General features: G+C 43.2%; 1 protein-coding gene across 1 annotated transcript in view; it reads right to left on the bottom strand.

The window, feature by feature from the left end:
• Positions 1-15,800, bottom strand: part of LOC128831986 (ecto-ADP-ribosyltransferase 5-like) — a 41,293-nt gene that overhangs the window by 16,487 nt on the left and 9,006 nt on the right. The window contains exon 2 of the mRNA XM_054018980.1: positions 5,795-5,882. Within this exon, the coding sequence (XP_053874955.1) occupies positions 5,795-5,860 (66 nt within the window). The 5' untranslated portion in view covers positions 5,861-5,882. The remainder of the gene's footprint in view (positions 1-5,794; positions 5,883-15,800) is intronic.

The raw sequence follows: 15,800 nt of genomic DNA, 5'->3' as shown, positions 1-15,800 counted from the left end.
GGGGGCACTGTTGGTAAAGCCTAGGGGGCATTTGGACTGGAGTTTGAGGGGCTGCAGGGAGAGGGGGAAGACCTCGGCAGTCCCTCTCCTGGCAGTAAAGAGCGGAGAGACCTGAGGAGAACAGGGAGGCTCCTGCAAGGTGAGAAGGAAGCCTGAGCCAGGCAGAAATTGGTTTAATTTTGTTCTTTTGGTTTGGGATTGTGTTGGGGGATTCCACGGGGGGAGCCCTGTGAGCCCGGCCCTTTAAGCTCACCCTTCCCTGAGAGGTTGTGGGGAGAAGAACTGGAAAAAAGGCTGTGGTAGGAAAAAATCCAGGGAGGCAGCAGCAAGGAGTCTCAGAGAGAAGACCTTGGCTACTGGTCAGAAGGTTCCTGGACTGGAACCCAGTAGGAAGGCCTGAGTTCCCTTACCAGGCACTGAGGAAGGTGGCATGGGGCCCAGAGAGGAGAATAAGGTTTACTGAAAGCCCTGAGAGACGAGCATGAGGACTGTGGGGCCCAGAGTCAGGGCCAAAGAGATTGTGTGAGGACATTACACTTTTATTTGATGGACTTTCTGTTACCCTGGAAGAGGTGGGACTAAAATGTGATTTGGCCAAAGAGCTTAGTCAGGGGAAGAGAGACTGTCATCAGGAAGCAAAAGACAGGAAAAAGCTGCTACCCTCTGCTCACAAAGGGGTGCACCTGCAGTTTGCCAACTCTTGTACAACCATAAACTGGGTCCAGTTCTGGGTGACGCTGTGATGCTGTATGATTGAAATATGACCATTCATATAATTGATATTGCAACAAAACTTGTACAAAGTATGTCATGTGAGTTGTCAATGGAAAAATTATGATTCGCTAAAGATCATTATCCTGTTTAAATTCATGTATCATCACTGTATCTGAAGTTATGAATATTGGCTATACATATCTGTATCCCAAATGTGTTCGTTCCTGGGGTAACACCCACCAGGTAAAATCTACATTAAAGCCAGACAATTAAAGCCCACTAATGGCAATTAACTCTCACAATGGGCCATGGAAGAAACAAGTCCCGCCCTGTGTGCCTTCCTCTGGACGTCCCAGCCAGTATATGGGTAATGGCTGTTCGTGTGAGTCAGCAAGCCATGTAAAGGCATGTGACATGCTCATTTGACCCTGGCCTCCATCTTGTGCAAGTAATTTTCCACAAACTGTGCTGCGGGCTTTGTTTGGGGCAGGAAAATTCCAAGCACATGGCAGAGGGTATAAAAGACCCTTGCAACATCTCCATGTTGCCTCTTACCTGTTTGATTCTCTGGACTTACAACTAAAAGGAGTTTATTTGAATTATGGACTGAGGACCTTCCAATCTTTTGGAAGTAACCAGAGACTTTACAAGCCAGCAGTCTGTAACATCACTGCTACAAACCTGATACATGAACATTGCCATTACTAACGAGGAGTCCAGTGTTGGTGAGAGAGACCAGCTTTGGGGCTTACACAGAGCTCCTAAATCTGTGCTAAAACATAAAGTACCAGGGGCTAGTCGTGTTAATCTGTATCCACAAAAACAACAAGCAGTCCAGTGGCACCTTAAAGACTAACAGATTTATTTGGGCATAAGCTTTCATGGGTAAAAAACCTCACTTCTTCAGATGCATGGAGTGAAAGTTACAGATGCAGGCATTATATACTGACACATGGAGAGAAGGAGAGTTACCTTACAAGTGGAGAACCAGTGTTGACAGGGCCAATTCGATCAGGTTGGATGTAGTCCACTCCCAATGATTGATGAGGAGGTGTCAATTCTGCTTTTGTAATGGCAAAGCTGCTTTTGTAATGAGCCAGCCACTCCCAGTCCCTATTCAAGCCCAAATTAAAGGTGTTAAATTTGCAAATTTCAGAGTAACAGCCGTGTTAGTCTGTATCCGCAAAAAGAAGAACAGGAGTACTTGTGGCACCTTAGAGACTAACAAATTTATTAGAGCATAAGCTTTCGTGGACTACAGCCCACTTCTTCGGATGCATATAGAATGGAACATATAATGAGGAGATATATATACACACATACAGAGAGAGCATAAACAGGTGGGAGTTGTCTTACCAACTCTGAGAGGCCAATTAATTAAGAAAAAAAAAAAAAAAAAAAAAAACTTTTGAAGTGATAATCAAGCTAGCCGAGTACAGACAGTGTGATAAGAAGTGTGAGAGTACTTACAAGGGGAGATAGTCAACGTTTGTAATGGCTCAGCCATTCCCAGTCCTTATTCAAACCGGAGTTAATTGTGTCTAGTTTGCATATCAATTCTAGCTCTGCAGTCTCTCTTTGGAGTCTGTTTTTGAAGTTTTTCTGTTGTAATATAGCCACCCGCAGGTCTGTCACTGAATGACCAGACAGGTTAAAGTGTTCTCCCACTGGTTTTTGAGTATTTTGATTCCTGATGTCAGATTTGTGTCCATTAATTCTTTTGCGTAGAGACTGTCCGGTTTGGCCAATGTACATGGCAGAGGGGCATTGCTGGCACATGATGGCATAGATCACATTGGTAGATGTGCAGGTGAACGAGCCCCTGATGGTATGGCTGATGTGATTAGGTCCTATGATGATGTCACTTGAATAGATATGTGGACAGAGTTGGCATCGGGGTTTGTTACAAGGATAGGTTCCTGGGTTAGTGGTTTTGTTCAGTGATGTGTGGTTGCTGGTGAGTATTTGCTTTAGGTTGGGGGGTTGTCTGTAAGCGAGGACAGGTCTGTCTCCCAAGATCTGTGAGAGTAAAGGATCATCTTTCAGGATAGGTTGTAGATCTCTGATGATGCGCTGGAGAGGTTTTAGTTGGGGGCTGAAGGTGACAGCTAGTGGTGTTCTGTTATTTTCTTTGTTGGGCCTGTCTTGTAGGAGGTGACTTCTGGGTACTCGTCTGGCTCTGTCAATCTGTTTTTTCACTTCAGCAGGTGGGTATTGTAGTTTTAAGAATGCTTGATAGAGATCTTGTAGGTGCTTGTCTCTATCCGAGGGATTGGAGCAAATGCGGTTATATCTTAGAGCTTGGCTGTAGACAATGGATCGTGTGGTGTGTCCTGGATGGAAGCTGGAGGCATGTAGGTAAGTGTAGCGGTCAGTAGGTTTCCGGTATAGGGTGGTATTGATGTGACCATCGCTTATTAGCACAGTAGTGTCCAGGAAATGGACCGCTTGTGTGGATTGATCTAGGCTGAGGTTGATGGTGGGATGGAAATTATTGAAATCATGGTGAAATTCCTCAAGGGCTTCTTTTCCATGGGTCCAGATGATGAAGATGTCATCAATGTAGCGCAAGTAGAGTAGGGGCGTTAGGGGCGTTAGCAATGCCCCTCTGCCATGTACATTGGCCAAACCGGACAGTCTCTACGCAAAAGAATTAATGGACACAAATCTGACATCAGGAATCAAAATACTCAAAAACCAGTGGGAGAACACTTTAACCTGTCTGGTCATTCAGTGACAGACCTGCGGGTGGCTATATTACAACAGAAAAACTTCAAAAACAGACTCCAAAGAGAGACTGCAGAGCTAGAATTGATATGCAAACTAGACACAATTAACTCCGGTTTGAATAAGGACTGGGAATGGCTGAGCCATTACAAACGTTGACTATCTCCCCTTGTAAGTACTCTCACACTTCTTATCACACTGTCTGTACTCGGCTAGCTTGATTATCACTTCAAAAGTTTTTTTTTTTTTTTTTTTTTTTCTCTTAATTAATTGGCCTCTCAGAGTTAGTAAGACAACTCCCACCTGTTTATGCTCTCTGTATGTGTGTATATATATCTCCTCATTATATGTTCCATTCTATATGCATCCGAAGAAGTGGGCTGTAGTCCACGAAAGCTTATGCTCTAATAAATTTGTTAGTCTCTAAGGTGCCACAAATTTGCAAATGAATTTTAGTTCTGCAGTTTCTCCTTGAAGTCTGTTTCTGAAGTTATTTTGTTCAAGTATAGCTCCTTTTAAATCTGTTATAGAATGTCCAGGAAGATTGAAGTGTTCTCCTACTGGCTTTTGTATGTTACCATTCCTGGTGTCCAATTTGTGTCCATTTATTCTTTTACGTAGAGACTGTCCGGTTTGGCCAATGTACATGGCAGAGAGGCATTGCTGGCACATGATGGCATATATCACATTGGTAGATGTGCAGGTGAACGAGCCCCTGATGGTGTGTGATGTGGTTGGGTCCTCTGATGGTGTCACTCGAGTAGATATGGGGACAGAGTAGGCAACGAGGTTTACTACAGTTATTGGTTCCTGGGTTAGTGTTTCTGTGGTGTGGTGTGTAGTTGCTGGTGAGTATTTGCTTCAGGTTGGGGGGCCGTCTGTAAGCAAGGACTGGCCTGCCTCCCAAGGTCTGTGAGAGTGAGGGATTGTTTTTCAGGATAGTTTATAGATTGTTGATAATGTGCTGGAGAGGTTTTAGCTAGGGGCTATTTCTTATGGCCAGTAGTGTTCTGTTATTTTCCTTGTTGGGCCTGTCTTGTAGTAGGTGACTTCTGGGTACCTGTCTTGCTCTGTCAATCTGTTTCCTCACTTCCCCAGGTGGATATTGTAGTTTTAAGAATGCTTGATAAAGATCTTGTAGGTGTTCGTCTCTGTCTGAGGGATTGGAGCAAATGCATTTGTATCTTAGGGCTTGTCTGTAGACAATGGATCGTGTGATGTGTCCTGGATGGAAGCTGGAGGCATGTAGGTAAGTATAGCGGTCAGTAGGTTTCCGGTATAGGGTGGTGTTTATGTGACCATCACTTATTTGCACTGTAGTGTCTAGGAAGTGGATCTCTTGTGTGGACTGGTCCAGGCTGAGGTTGATGGTGAGGTGGAAATTGTTGAAATCCAGGTGGAATTCTTCCAGGGCCTCCTTCCCGTGGGTCCATATGATGGAGATGTCATCAATGTAGCGCAAGTAGAGGAGGGGCGCTAGGGGACGAGAGCTGAGGAAGCATTGTTCTAAGTCAGCCATAAAAATGTTGGCATATTGTGTGGCCATGCAGGTACCCATAGCAGTGCCACTGACTTGAAGGTATAAGTTGTCCCCAAATCTGAAGTGGTTGTGGGTGAGGACAAAGTCACAAAGCTCAGCCACCAGGTGTGCTGTGGCCTCATCAGGGATACTGTTCCTGGCAGCTTGTAGTCCATTAATCTGGGCTTGAATAGGGACTGGGAGTGGCTGGCTCATTACAAAAGCAGCTTTGCCTCTCCTGGAATTGACACCTCCTCATTTATTATTGGGAGTGGACTACATCCACCCTGATTGAATTGGCCCTGTCAACACTGGTTCTCCACTTGCGAAGTAACTCCCTGCTCTCCATGTGTCAGCATATAATGCCTGCATCTGTAACTTTCACTCCATGCATCTGAAGAAGTGGGTTTTTTACCCACGAAAGCTTATGCCCAAATAAATCTGTTAGTCTTTAAGGTGCCACTGGACTCCTTGTTGTTTTTGTGGATACAGACTAACATGGCTACCCCTCTGATACATTGCCATTACTGTATGTCTATGATCGATTAACCATTTTAACTCTCTTCTTCTTTTCTTTATAAATAAACCTTTAGCTTTAGGTTTCATATTAAGAAAAACTTTCTAACTAAAACTATAGTTAATCTCTGGAATACCAAGGGCAGTTGTGGCATCTTTGTCATTGGAGAGTTTAAAGAACAGATTAGACAAACACCTGTCAGAGATGGTTTAGGTTCACTTGGTCCTTCCTCAGTGCAGAGGGCTGCACCAGATGACCTCTCAAGGTTCCTTCTAGCCCTACACACTTTGCTTAACTGGCAAGGCTCAAGAGTTTACCTGAGTCGTTTCCAGCCAGGTTTGAAGACAGAAGTATGTCAAGGGGATCAGCAGAGACGTCATCATGGTTCCAACGTCCCTGGTGCAGCTGCAGGAGAATCCATCAGGAACGTCAGTGGAGATTTGGGGTGAAAGAACGCATCAAAACCAAACATCCTCCCGATTGTTTCACTGTGATCTGTTGTTCCACATTCAGTAACTGGGATTTCCCAGGCAGGAATTGCTATCTCACGGACTGCAGCCCAACCCCAGGAGGCGTGTTTGACCCTGAAATACAGTTCTCAGCTGGAGGGGTGGGGAGTAGTTGTGGGGAAATCCTGATTTCACTTCATGTTGATCATATTTACCTAAAAAACTTTGGGTATGGAAGTGTCTTGCTCAGGGAAAGCAAGATAGGCCAGGAGCAGGGAGAGCTGGGGTATTTACTGAGGGGTAGGGGATGGGATTTTCACTGAACACAAGGAAACGCCATCCTTCCCCTGGGTTTTGTCCATAAAGAGTAGGGCCTGAGATGGTGTTTTCCTTCCCTTTGTGTAACTTAGGGATTGGCTTGGAGCAGGCAAGTGCTAAACTGTGCCAGGGGGTGATGGTAAGTGATGGATGTGTGCAAAGAGTGAATGGGTACATCACACAGGAGTTTATGTCCTGCCTAGCCCTGCCTTGAGTGCAGGGACTGGACTAGAAAACCTCTCGAGGTCCCTTCCAGTCCTACACTTCTGTGATTCTATGTGTGTGCAGAACAGGTGGGTGGAAAATGAGTGAGGGTGTGGAGTGAGTGTGGGTGCACGTAGAATAGAAGGGTGTGGAGAGGGGGGCTGGGGATATGAATGAATGGCTCTATGGATTCAGAGTGTGTGTGTGTGTGTGTGTGTGTGTGTAAGTGTAGAATGGATGAAGGCAGGTGGTGGAGTAAATTGTATCGGGGGAGTATGTGCGTAATAAGTGTGGGTAGAAAGAGGGATGTGGAATGAATGCATGGAGTGGGTGTGAGTAGAACAAATGGGCAATGCACCCACAAATGCATGCATAGCTATGTAAATTCATGCACATTTATACAATTCATGCAAACACATGCAAATAGTGTTTAACTTTTTTTGTTTGCGAACATTGGCCTCTAGGCACTATCTTAAAGCAAACATGTCAAAATATTCCCTTTTCTTCCTCAGAATCCTTATTTTGTCTAAATCCATTGCATATTTCTTTTAACAACAATGCAGACATTGGGCCACAGAATTCTTCTCCATTTGAAATGGATTTTCCATGGTAGTTTGACATTGCAAGAAAAAGATCTGAACTCGGAAACATTTTGACGCACAGCCACATTCTCGGTGGTTCAAGCTTGTTTTTTTGTTAAGGGCAGTGTCCCCTTTTGAATATAAACCCTCCAAAACCAACTTTTTTACCAACTGTAAAATGCATGTATTTGTATCCTGTCCTAAATCTCATAGAGATTTTTTACACATTCCTCCCTCTCTCTATTACCTAGTTGTGACACCACAAATGGAGTTGCACTCCAAAGCCCCCACTTCTCCTGGGATTTCTAGTAGAGTTGAAGGCTCTGCAAAATACTTAATACAGTTCCAGACTATGTTACTCTTTCAGATATCTTCTATAGGGCTGATGGGAGGATAACATGGATTCCCCCTGGCCTGGTCCCTAGAAATTCTATAAAATATCTCTAAAATGTGTACGAATTTTGATTTGATTACAGGATTTTCTTCCCTCTCATGTAGTCTTGCCTCAGCAAGCACAATACTGCAGATGTCTTTGTATATGTTATTTATTTAGGGCAAGAAGGTGATACTTTTAAATGTATTGTATAATACCTTACACACATGGTTATGTCTAGAATAGAGTGTTTTGATGTCCTGTTTTCACTGGAGTTAACTAACTGCCAAATAACCCAAATTAACTAACATCTTTTAAAATACTGATTTAGACACTTCACAAATGTTTGTCCCAGGGCTGAGCCCTAGGGTAAAGCACAAACTTTTATCACCTTGTCTTCAAAGGTGTGTTTTCTACAGCTGGAGAACTTGCATGCTTTAGCTACCTTGCTGTAAAACCCTAATGGAGACAAAGCTCTGTAGTATTACTGTGATATGGCTAGGCAAGGTCAGCATGCAGGGGGAGAGGGGACGCAGGGGTGACCTAACCCCAACTACATCACAATAAAAACTACAGAGTCCCTTACAACTGAAAATAGCAGCTACAAAACTGTCCCAGTAAAAGACGTCTCTCGGCTCTCGATGTTCTTCCTCCAAAGTGAGCCAGTTCTTACTCTGGCTGGGACAAATAAAATATTGAACAGACTCAGTAATGCTGATTGGCTAAGAATTGTGCACATCCTATACTCTGACCTTTGTTGTTGCTCTCCTCTGGACTCTCTCCAGTGTACCCACATCTTTCCTAAAATATGGCACCCAGAACTGGACACAGTTCTCCAGCTGAGGCCTCACCAGTGTTGAGTCCAGCAGGACAGTTATCTCCCCTGTCTTACATACGACACTGGTTAATATATTGCAGACATATATCAGCCTTTTTTGCAACTGCATCACACTGTGGACTCATATTCAGCTTGTGATCCACTATAACCCCAAGATCCTTTTCAGCAATACTCCCACCTAGCCACTTATTCGCCAGTTTGTGGCTGTGCATTTGATTTTTCTTTCCTAACTGCAGTACTTTACATTTTCTTTATTTAATTTCATCCTGCTGATTTCAGACAAATTCTGATTTGTCAAGGTCATTTTGAATTCTAATTCTGACCTCCAAAGTGCTTTCAACCCCTTCTCCCACTTCGCGTCATTGTAAACTTTAGAAGAATCCTTATCCATTCCATTATCCAAATCACTAATGAAAATGCTGAATTGTACTGGACCTCGGACTGACCCTTGCGGGACCCCACTAGATACGCCCTCCCAGTTTGACAGCGTGTGACGCTGTATGGAATATGGGAGACACTTTATGATATTGTTGATACTTACATTAAAAAATTGCCAGGAATCTCACCAGATATGCCATGTGTGAAAATGTTATAATTTGCCAAGTATGATAATTTTGCTTATGTGTTCGTATCACCTTTGTATTATGAATTATAGATATGACTGGTACTTGTGCTATGTTCGTGGGTGACACCCCCAGACAGATTGGCATCCACACGGCCTAGTCTGTTCGAGGGCCCATCAAGGGTCATCAACTATACAATGAACCCATTGAAAGGAACTAGGGGATACACCTTATGAGTCAGCTAGGCATATGGTATGCTTAGGGACAGAACTCTAAGGCTTTTCCATGCCACGTGCTGTGAAGCTTGTATTTAGAACAAAGGAATTACAAGCCACATGGCAAAAGAATATAAAAGGCAGTTGCATCATCTCCATCTTGTCTTCAATCCTGTTTCTTATCTCTGGAGGAACTTTACTACAAACTGAAGCTCTGAACAAAGGACTGAATGACCCATCCAAGCTGTGGGTGTGTTCCAGAGGGACTTTCAAGCCAGCAAACTCGTCAACACTGCTGAGAACCTGATATATGGACTTTGCAGTCTCTGTATGTATCTACGTGCTTTATCATTTAACAACTTTCTTCTTGTTCTTTTTTCCCCTTATAATAAACCTTTAGTTTTAGACACTTAAGGATTGTCTGGCAGTGTGGTATTTTGGGTAAGATCCAGACGAATATTGACCTGATAACGTGGCTGATCTTTTGGGGTCAGAAGAACATTTTGTATAGTGAGCAGAAGTATTTTAATAACTTCTCACTGTACTCAACCATGTGCTGATTGGAGCCAGAGAATTGGAATGCATAATTGCTTTTTTTTTTTTTTTTTTTTTTTTTGCGTAATTGCATAACTGCTTCTCCCCCACCCCCCACCAGTCTTGGGAGTATCTGCTCTCCCTTTTTCAGCCTGTCCTGACCTTGGCATTTTCAGTGAGGGCTACCCCAGGCACTCTGGGTCTCACAGTGAGCCACTGATAACTACTCTGAGTATGGTCTTTCAACCTGTTGTGTATCCACCTTATAGTAATTTCATCTAGACAACATTTCCCTAGTTTGCTCATGAGACTATTATGTGGGACTGTGCAAAAGTCTTGCTAAAATCAAGATATATCACTTCTACAGCTTCCCCCATCCACTAAGTCAGTCACCCTGTCAATGAAGGACCTTAGACTGATTTGGCATAATTTGTTCTTGACAATTCCATGCTGTCTGTTTCTTTTAAGTATTATCCTTTAGGTGCTTACAAATTGATTGTTTAATAATTTATTCCAGTATCTCTCCAGGTATCTGGGATGACAGGTATGCATAGAATCATAGACTCAGACTCATAGACTTTAAGGTCAGAAGGGACCATTATGATCATCTAGTCTGACCTCCTGCACAACGCAGGCCACAGAATCTCACCCACCCACTCCTGTATCAAACCTGTGTCTGAGCCATTGAAGTCCTCAAATCATGGTTTAAAGACTTCAAGGTGCAGAGAATCTTCCAGCAAGTGACCCATGCCCCATGCTGCAGAGGAAGGCGAACCCCTCCCCCCAGGGCTTCTGCCAATCTGCCCTGGAGGAAAATTCCTTCCCAACCCCAAATATGGTGATCAGCTAAACCCTGAGCATGTGGGCAAGACTCACCAGCCAGACACCCAGGAAAGAATTCTCTGTAGTAACTCAGATCCCACCCCATCTAACATCCTATCACAAGCCATTGGGCATATTTACTGCTAGTAGACAAAGACGAATTGCCAAAATTAGGCTATCCCATTATACCATCCCCTCCATAAACTTATCAAGCTTAGTCTTGAAGCCAGATATGTCTTTTGCCCCCACTACTCCCCTTGGAAGGCTGTTCCAGAACTTCACTCCTCTAATGGTTAGAAACCTTCATCTAATTTCAAGTCTAAACTTCCTGATAGCCAGTTTATATCCATTTGTTCTTGTGTCCACATTGGTACTGAGCTTAAATAATTCCTCTCTCTCCCTGGTATTTATTCCTCTGATATATTTATAGAGAGCAATCATATCTCCCCTCAGCCTTCTTTTGGTTAGGCTAAACAAGCCAAGCTCTTTGAGTCTCCTTTCATAGGACAGGTTTTCCATTCCTCGGATCATCCTAGTAGCCCTTCTCTGAACCTGTTCCAGTTTGAATTCATCCTTCTTAAACATGGGAGACCAGAACTGCACACAATGTTCCAGACGAGGTCTCACCAGTGCCTTGTGTAATGGTACTAACACTTCCTTATCTCTACTGAAAATACCTCGCCTGATACATCCCAAGACCGCATTAGCTTTTTTCACGGCCATATCACATTGGTGGCTCATAGTCATCCTGTGATCAACCAATACTCCAAGGTCCCTCTCCTCCTCTATTTCTTCCAACTGATGCCTCCCCAGCTTATAACAATAATTCTTGTTGTTAATCCCTAAATGCATGACCTTGCACTTTTCACTATTAAATTTCATCCTATTACTATTACTCCAGTTTACAAGGTCATCCAGATCTTCCTGTATGATATCCCGGTCCATCTCTGTATTGGCAATACCTCACAGCTTTGTGTTGTCAGGGACTTTTTAACCCAGACGGCACGGTTCGTTGTCTGACCGCAGAGTGAGAGACAGGCAACACCAGCAAGGTCCAATACAAGCTCTTTATTGAAGAGTGCACACAACAATAGAGAGCGGCCCGTCCCCAAAGAGAACCAGCCACGATTACAATAACTAGTGAGATTATATAGACAGTTCCGTCACGTCATAGTTAAAGCAACCCAATCCCCCCCTTTACTAGTTAAAAGCTTCTAATATTCATGCATATCTATGTTCTTTGACAGTACAAACAGTTCATGATGCCTCAGCAGCTTCTTATCAGCTTTTTCGTCATGCACCAGAAACTAGGAGAAAGGAGGGAGTTAAGAACAGAAACAGGGAGTGGAGACTGCAAGTCTCCATATGTCCAAACAAACCGTTCCTAGTACATTTGGTACAAGAATACGGTCCCCCGCCCTTTATTTCATTCTTTGAAGCCCAAGCAAGCATGTCCTCATGTTTCACAGAGAGACAGGAATGGCCCAGCAACTACAGTTAGCCTAACTTTGGCTAAGCTGGCCAAACAACCTGTTCTATACTCCATTTTCCTTGGACCGAACAGTGTCATCGGCAAACTTTATTAGAACATTTCCACTTTTTGTGCCAAGGTCAGTAATAAAAAGATTAAACAAGATTGGTCCCAAAACTGATCCCTGAGGAACTTCACTAGTAATCTCCCTCCAGCCTGACAATTCACATTTCAGTACGACCCATTGTAGTCTCCCCTTTAACCAGTTCTTTATCCACCTTTCAATTTTAATATTGATCCCCATCTTTTCCAATTTAGCTAATGATTCCCCATGTGGAACCATATCAAATGCCTTACTGAAATTGAGGTAAATTAGATCCACTGCATTTCCTTTGTCTAATAATCTGTTAACTTCTCAAAGAAGGAGATCAGGTTGGTTTGGCACGATCTACCTTTTGTAAAACCATGTTGTATTTTGTCCCAGTTACCATTGACATCAATGTCCTTGATTACTTTTTCCTTCAAATTTTTTTCCAAGACCTTGCATACTACAGATGTCAAACTGACAGGCCTTTAGTTGCCCGGATCACTTTTTTTTTCCCTTTCTTAAAGATAGGAACTATGTTAGCAATTCTCCAGTCATATGGTACAACCCCTGAGTTTACAGATTCATTAAAAATTCTTGCTAATGGGCTTGCAACTTCATGTGCCAGTTCCTTTAGTGTTCTTGGATGAAGATTATCTGGGCCCCCTGATTTCGTCCCATTAAGCTGTTCGAGTTTGGCTTCTACCTCGGATGTGGTAATATCTACCTCCATCTCCTCATTCCTATTTGTCATCCTACCATTATCCCTAAGCTCTTCATTAGCCTCATTAAAGACTGAGGCAAAGTATTTATTTAGATATTGGGCCATGCCTAGATTATCCTTAACCTCCACTCCATCCTCAGTCTTTAGCGGTCCCACTTCTTCTTTCTTTGTTTTCTTCTTATTTATATGGCTATAGAACCTTTTACTATTGGTTTTAATTCCCTTTGCAAGGTCCAACTCTACATGGCTTTTGGCCTTTCTAACTTTATCCCTACATGTTCTGACCTCAATAAGGTAGCTTTCCTTGCTGATCCCTCCCATCTTCCATTCCTTGTAGGATTTCTTCTTTTTCTTAATCACCTCTTTGAGATGCTTGCTCATCCAGCTTGGTCTACAACTCCTGCCTATGAATGTTTTCCCCTTTCTTGGGATGCAGGCTTCTGATAGTTTCTGCAACTTTGACTTGAAGTAATTCCAGGCTTCCTCCACCTTTAGATCCCCAAGTTTTTCAGTCCAATCCACTTCCCTAACTAATTTCCTTAATTCTTTAAAGTTAGCCCTTTTGAAATCAAAAAGCCTAGTCACAGATCTATTTTTGTTTATCCTTCCATTTAGTTTAAACTGAATTAGCTCATGATAGCTCGAACCAAGGTTGTCCCTTACAACCATTTATTCTATGAGGTCCTCACTACTCACCAAAACCAAATCTAAAATGACATCCCCTCTTGTTGGTTCAGCAACTACTTGGTGAAGGAATCCATCAGCTATCGCATCTAGGAAAATCTGAGCCCTGTTATTATTACTAGCACTTGTCCTCCAGTCTATATCTGGGAAGTTAAAGTCTCCCATGATCACACAATTCCCATTAGTGTTTACTTCATTAAAAACATTAGAGGTCTCTGGCCATATCCAAATCGGATCCCGGTGGTCTATAGCACACCCCAAGCACTATCCCGGGGAGGCTCTAGTAGCTTTCTTCCTCAATGTGATTTTTGCCCAGACAGACTCTGTCTTATCCATTCCCTCACTTCTTATTTCTTTACAGTCTACCTCCTCATTGATATACAATGCTACTCCACCACCTTTGCCTTTATTTCTGTCGGTGCCACAAGTACTCCTGTTCTTTTTGCGGATACAGACTAACACGGCTGCTACTTTGAAACCTTCAATACCTGTACACCAGTCATGACTACTATTCCACCATGTTTCTGTTATCCCTATAATATCCGGTTTCACTTCCTGCACCAGTAACTCTAGTTCCTCCATTTTGTTACGTAGGCTCCTTGCATTGGTGTACAAACATCTTAATTTTTGCTGTTTGGCTTCACTCACATTCTTTACCCAATTAGGCCCAGACATTCTACCGCCAGTATCACCTATTAGACTGGTATCTACACTACCCTTCCTCCTTATGTCCATTCTCCTACCCATGACAGTATCCTTTCTTGCTTCATTTTCTTCCCTCTCAATGTTAGAATCAGGTGTGGAGATTACGTGGACATCTCCCAACCATCGCCCCTCAATTCCTAGTTTAAAGCTCTCTTAATCAGTTGTGCCAGCCTCCATCCTAGAAGTCTATTTCCCTCCCTACTGAGGTGAAGTCCATCCCAAGAGAACAGTCCTCTGTCCATGAATGCTTCCCAGTGGCCATACATCCCAAAGCCCTCACTATAGCACCATTGCCTGAGCCATCTGTTGATCGCCATAATCTTGTCACACCTTTGTTGCCCTTCTCTAGGAACAGGCAGAATCCCACTGAAGATCACCTGAGCCTCGATTTCCTTAAGCGTCTTCCCCAGCCTGGCTTTTCCCCCAGGTTCTCTTTGTTCATCTTTTTAAAGAGGAACCTTTCAAGCTGTTCCAGTGTGGATAAAAATTTTTAAAAAGTCATTGGACCTACGAGACTGAATCCTGGGTCCCAAAGCACCCAGCTACCGGGTGGGTCTGTCTCTGTCACCCACACACTTACATGGCAGATCCAAGTTCAAATCCTTTCTCCCCCTCCAGTGGAGGGAGGACTTGAACCAGGGGTCTCCTACATTCCAGATGAGTACCCTAAGCACTGGGCTAAAAGTTATGAGGGAAGGCCTCACTTACTCCTCCTCCTTCCCCCCTCCCCCCCCCGGCATTTTGTGTAACTTTCTCTATGGGGCTGATCTGGTAAGCAGAGTCCAAGCACACTTACCAAATTGGGTCCTGCAGTCAAGTTAGGTGGAGGAACATCTGTCTTTCCTGGATTCATGCAGCACTCTGGGGCTATTACCCCAGACTTGAGGGGAGTGTTACCCCAGAACTTGTCCAAGCTAATTGCAGTCATATTGTGTGCATTCAGCCACCATTAATTAATAAATAGACCACCACATAGTTAAGGGTTAATTTGGACAAGCAGGGCTTTTGGAGGCAAGGTCAAAGAGTAACTGCAGGCTTGCAGTTTCTGCTAATCAGATTGGAAGGAGGGGAGAAAAGAGTCAACAAATTATGAGACAAAGAAAATAAGTGGATAGAGACCTTGAATTTGGGCTCCTTTCATATAGAAGATTATTATGGCTAAGATTGTTAGGAATGTTTTATTGATAAGTAGTTTTTTGAAGTTAGGAGAATTGATGACCCAGTAGAGGTCATTGTGGGCTATTTGTTTTGTAAAAGCTAGTTATATAAAGACTCGATAATAGAGTGTACTTTGGAGCTGTTCTCTGAGGCTATCCTGAGAGACTTTTTCCTGACACCCTAGCCCCCAGCAGGGAAGCGATCAGCTATCATTGACCTGATGCTAATTACTTGATACCAGCTCAGATTTTGGTAATTATTTGAAATGTCATAAACCTATTGCTTATGTCTATGTGTATGCTTAAATCTAATAAATAGTAGTTTTAGATAAGAGCACACTTAATTGTATCAATCTTTTATCAGTCAGATGTGCTGTGTTCCCATTGATTTATTTCTGACGCCACCTGAAGTGAAACAGTTAAGTTACCACGGCTTTGGTAACAGATTTGGTGAACCAGCCAGGAGTGGTGGATGGGAGGGGATGATTGATACAAACAGTTTGTTTGTTTGTTTGTTTGCTTGTTTGTAATAGTGGAAGGGTGGAACAGGGTTGCAACCCTGTAATTTTCCACATCATAGCCTGAGAGTTGATTTACGGT

The sequence above is a fragment of the Malaclemys terrapin genome, chromosome 1 (genome assembly GCF_027887155.1).
Source record: "Malaclemys terrapin pileata isolate rMalTer1 chromosome 1, rMalTer1.hap1, whole genome shotgun sequence".
Classification (NCBI taxonomy): domain Eukaryota; kingdom Metazoa; phylum Chordata; order Testudines; family Emydidae; genus Malaclemys; species Malaclemys terrapin.
This window is presented reverse-complemented; position numbering and strand designations above follow the sequence as displayed.